This window comes from Monopterus albus, unplaced genomic scaffold (assembly GCF_001952655.1).
Source record: "Monopterus albus unplaced genomic scaffold, M_albus_1.0 scaffold7.1, whole genome shotgun sequence".
NCBI lineage: Eukaryota > Metazoa > Chordata > Actinopteri > Synbranchiformes > Synbranchidae > Monopterus > Monopterus albus.
This window is the reverse complement of record NW_018127887.1, coordinates 5521717-5526578: the sequence shown is the minus strand read 5'-3', so window position 1 is coordinate 5526578 and position 4862 is coordinate 5521717. Positions and strand designations below refer to the sequence as shown.

Sequence of the window (4862 nt, the reverse complement as noted above, 5' to 3'; positions counted from 1 at the left end):
AAAACAGTTTGTTAACACCTACTGAAGTAGGTGCAGTAGTAATTAGAAACAGATACAGCCTCACAGTAGCAGTTGTACAGAGCTGCATTATTAGTAGTAGTAGATCTAATAGCAGAAAAGTAGTAGAGTGGTACAAATCTTAGTTAAAGATACTGTAATTTAGTCATATAAGGAGCAGCAGAAGTAGTAGAAGTGGAAGTTGTAGTAGTAACAGTAGTACTGGTAAGACAGTAGTACTAATAGTAGCAGAAATAAAATGAAAAGTATATCAAATTGCTTCCGTTGTAAATACTTGTCACTTACTTTGTGAATATAGTGCACACAGCTCTCCTTCTCATAGTACTCCTTCACAGAGCTGTAGCCATGGAATTTTCTGCAGAACAAATCATGTGATGACATGAGTGATAGAGATCATTTCTAGAGTTTGAAGCCTAATTAAAGTCCAGCAAAGTGTCACCTCATGACGTTTTCATCGATCTGCATCAGAGACGTGGCTGTATACAGTCTGCTCAGGTCTGCATCACCAATGTTACTGGAGTTCATGCCCAACAAACTGCTCCTGTTGACAAGCACATTTGGACAAATCAGGGCAGGAAGCTAATTTCTTGTTTGCTGGTAAAGCAAAATGGTAAATCAATGGTACACTTTATGATTGATCAGCGACACTGTCATAATGAATGAACACAGTATGTAACTGTTAATGCTGCTGTGTCTTTCCACCTGTGTGACAGGATGAGCTGCTTCATTTTGTCTGCCAACAAAAAGTTGTAGACCCTCCGGCACTGGTCCCACTGAAGGAATGTTTCCTGGGCACTACAGACACAAATGTTTAAATGCATGCACGCACATAGAAATACACTGCAGTAAGAGAACACTTTGATTTGATTTATTCTTTCAAACATGTAACAACATTCAATATGTCAACACACATAAATCCACACAATTTCACAAATATATTTTCAGTTTGCTTATACCTAGTACATGCTTGAACGGAGTAGGAAGAAGTTAGACTTATCTAGTCCTACCCCCTAACATCATCTTATCATCATTGGTTTGCAAGCAGTATTACTACATGGATACATATTGCTCTTGCTTGAGGTACCGTGGGCCAGGCGTAAACTCAGAGGGGACAGAGCGTTTTCCATTGTGGCTCCTAAGCTATGGAATGCGCTGCCCCTTTACATCAGGCAGGCCGCCTCGTTGGCTATTTTTAAAACTTACTTGAAGACTCACTTGTATGCTTTGGCGTTTGATATGCTATGAGACTCTGTTTGGGCTGAGTTTTGGTTGATAGTATTTTGTTATTTTGCTATGTTGGTTCTTTTATGTTATTTTATTGGTATTTTAATATTGTAGTTGTCACGTTTTTAGATGTTTTGAATTGTATCTTATGTTAAGCACTTTGTTGGCCTCGGCTGTGTTCAAGTGCTTTATACAGTGCCTTGCGAAAGTATTCGGCCCCCTTGAACTTTGCGACCTTTTGCCACATTTCAGGCTTCAAACATAAAGATATAAAACTGTAATTTTTTGTGAAGAATCAACAACAAGTGGGACACAATCATGAAGTGGAACGAAATTTATTGGATATTTCAAACTTTTTTAACAAATAAAAAACTGAATAATTGGGCGTGCAAAATTATTCAGCCCCTTTACTTTCAGTGCAGCAAACTCTCTCCAGAAGTTCAGTGAGGATCTCTGAATGATCCAATGTTGACCTAAATGACTAATGATGATAAATAGAATCCACCTGTGTGTAATCAAGTCTCCGTATAAATGCACCTGCACTGTGATAGTCTCAGAGGTCCGTTTAAAGCGCAGAGAGCATCATGAAGAACAAGGAACACACCAGGCAGGTCCGAGATACTGTTGTGGAGAAGTTTAAAGCCGGATTTGGATACAAAAAGATTTCCCAAGCTTTAAACATCTCAAGGAGCACTGTGCAAGTGATAATATTGAAATGGAAGGAGTATCAGACCACTGCAAATCTACCAAGACCTGGCCGTCCCTCTAAACTTTCAGCTCATACAAGGAGAAGACTGATCAGAGATGCAGCCAAGAGGCCCATGATCACTCTGGATGAACTGCAGAGATCTACAGCTGAGGTGGGAGACTCTGTCCATAGGACAACAATCAGTCGTATACTGCACAAATCTGGCCTTTATGGAAGAGTGGCAAGAAGAAAGCCATTTCTTAAAGATATCCATAAAAAGTGTCGTTTAAAGTTTGCCACAAGCCACCTGGGAGACGCACCAAACATGTGGAAGAAGGTGCTCTGGTCAGATGAAACCAAAATCGAACTTTTTGGCAACAATGCAAAACGTTATGTTTGGCGTAAAAGCAACACAGCTCATCACCCTGAACACACCATCCCCATTGTCAAACATGGTGGTGGCAGCATCATGGTTTGGGCCTGCTTTTCTTCAGCAGGGACAGGGAAGATGGTTAAAATTGATGGGAAGATGGATGGAGCCAAATACAGGACCATTTTGGAAGGAAACCTGATGGAGTCTGCAAAAGACCTGAGACTGGGATGGAGATTTGTCTTCCAACAAGACAATGATCCAAAACATAAAGCAAAATCTACAATGGAATGGTTCACAAATAAACATATCCAGGTGTTAGAATGGCCAAGTCAAAGTCCAGACCTGAATCCACTCGAGAATCTGTGGAAAGAACTGAAAACTGCTGTTCACAAATGCTCTCCATCCAACCTCACTGAGCTCGAGCTGTTTTGCAAGGAGGCATGGGCAAAAATTTCAGTCTCTCGATGTGCAAAACTGATAGAGACATACCCCAAGTGACTTACAGCTGTAATCGCAGCAAAAGGTGGCGCTACCAAGTATTAACTTAAGGGGGCTGAATAATTTTGCACGCCCAATTTTTCAGTTTTTTATTTGTTAAAAAAGTTTGAAATATCCAATAAATTTCGTTCCACTTCATGATTGTGTCCCACTTGTTGTTGATTCTTCACAAAAAATTACAGTTTTATATCTTTATGTTTGAAGCCTGAAATGTGGCAAAAGGTCGCAAAGTTCAAGGGGGCCGAATACTTTCGCAAGGCACTGTATGTATTTCCCCAGTTTTCAACGCCATACTCTAAGTATGGTAAAATCAGTGAAGAATACAAAATGCGTAGTGCTTTCCCGTCCAAAATATATCTAACCCTTGCCAATATCGATATGTTTTTTGCTATTTTATGCTGAATATATCTGATATGAGATTTCCAGGTGAATTTATCAACTATGACACCTAGAAATTTAATTTCATATACTCGTTCTATATTAGCTCCCCCTATTTTCACTTGCAGTTCGTTATCTAGTCTACGATTCCCAAATACCATAAATTTAGTTTTATCCATATTCATAGATAGAATATTACTATCACACCATTTCTTTATCTTCTCACTTTAAAGATACTCCAACTTTTTTAAAGTGGTTTATGATGACATAAAGCATATTCATTCAGCCAACAAAGTTTTGACCAGAACTGGAGCTGAAACTGAAGTGAACAGGGTTCTTACTGTATCTGGACTTTCAATCATATCCACTCATGGTTGTGATCATTTGCTTGTCCTTCAGTCTACCAACCTGAGTGCGCTGTAGCCCTGACAGACACTGATGCAGCACAGCACTCGGTCCTGGTTTTGACAGTTCTCACCCAGGTACTTGCAGACGATGTTCCCCCCCAGACTGAAGCCCACAACCACCAGCAGAGTCTGGGGACAAGCTTGTTTGATGTAGTTCACCATGGCTGCAAACTCCCAGGTACAACCTGAATAAAAACAAAACACAACTGTCTAGAGCACTGTAAACATTTAGGTATGCTATTAAATAAGGCAGCTAAATCTTTTTATAAAAACTTTTAATTTTAACAATAACACTGTCTTCTTGCAATTAAGATTCTCTATATTTCCCCATTAATTTTTTTCTAGACAAAAGACATAAAGCTGTGTTTCCATGTTGCAACGGTTTCCCTAGTGTCAGTTCTCCTCCTGTTTCTCTGGAATCAGATTTGTCAAATGGTCAAACTTCACAAGACGACACATTATCAAAGCATGATGTTTCTCTACAAGCCCTTGCTTCTTGTGTAGTTAGGCAGCACCAATTTAATGAACCAACATGATCAAGTTCTTCTTTCTGAGTCACCGACCACCATGTATTCCCTCTTTACCGTAGGTGAACATGCGTGGTGAGGTGAGCTCCACGTTGGGCAGGGCTCCGAGATGGTTGAGGACAGCACAGCGGTAGCCCTGCCGCTGGGAGTGATCCACAAAGGTCCGAATGTAGCTCTTCTCGCTATGGTTACCAATCCCAGGGCAGATTACCATGGTAATGTCATCTGACACACAAACAGACAAACAACAGGGAAAACATTCACAAACATACTAAGTGGAGATGTGTGTGGGAGTAAAAGTGGATGTTGTGGGTGGTTTGATTTAATTGGCTGCTGAAATGCATGGCGTTTTCCCTCGAGGGAGTTCATTAGTACTTTTCCTGCTTGTGCATACTGTAGTATGAGCTGCTTGTTACATGAGACTAATGCACTCCCGATCCCAACAAGCACATATAGCAAAAAATAACAACTTAATAAAACAATCATCAGTGATGTCTTTATCAAAAAGAGATTTAAAGCTATGATTGGTAGTTGTGAACAGAGTAAATCCAAAGCCAGCTGCTTTGGTGCTTGACCAGAGAGGCTGGTATTGGCCCCTGACCTCCTGTGCTGTGGTCTCCCAATGGTTCAAAGAGGTCAAAGGTCGCTGTGGCTCCATCCTGCATTGGGAGAAACTTGCGGACCCCGCAGGGTATTGGGGTGTTGACGCGTCCCAACTTGCCGTACAGGACTGTCTGAAGATGACCGCT

At 40.8% G+C, this 4862-nt stretch overlaps 1 protein-coding gene across 1 annotated transcript in view; it reads right to left on the bottom strand.

The window, feature by feature from the left end:
• The window catches only part of abhd2b (abhydrolase domain containing 2, acylglycerol lipase b), a 6762-nt gene that overhangs the window by 1750 nt on the left and 150 nt on the right, over nt 1–4862 (bottom strand). The window contains exons 2-7 of the mRNA XM_020622577.1: nt 4715–4860; nt 4171–4338; nt 3588–3771; nt 721–813; nt 458–559; nt 304–373 (exon numbers count right to left, since the gene is read on the bottom strand). Coding sequence (XP_020478233.1) covers nt 304–373; nt 458–559; nt 721–813; nt 3588–3771; nt 4171–4338; nt 4715–4860 — 763 coding nt within the window. The remainder of the gene's footprint in view (nt 1–303; nt 374–457; nt 560–720; nt 814–3587; nt 3772–4170; nt 4339–4714; nt 4861–4862) is intronic.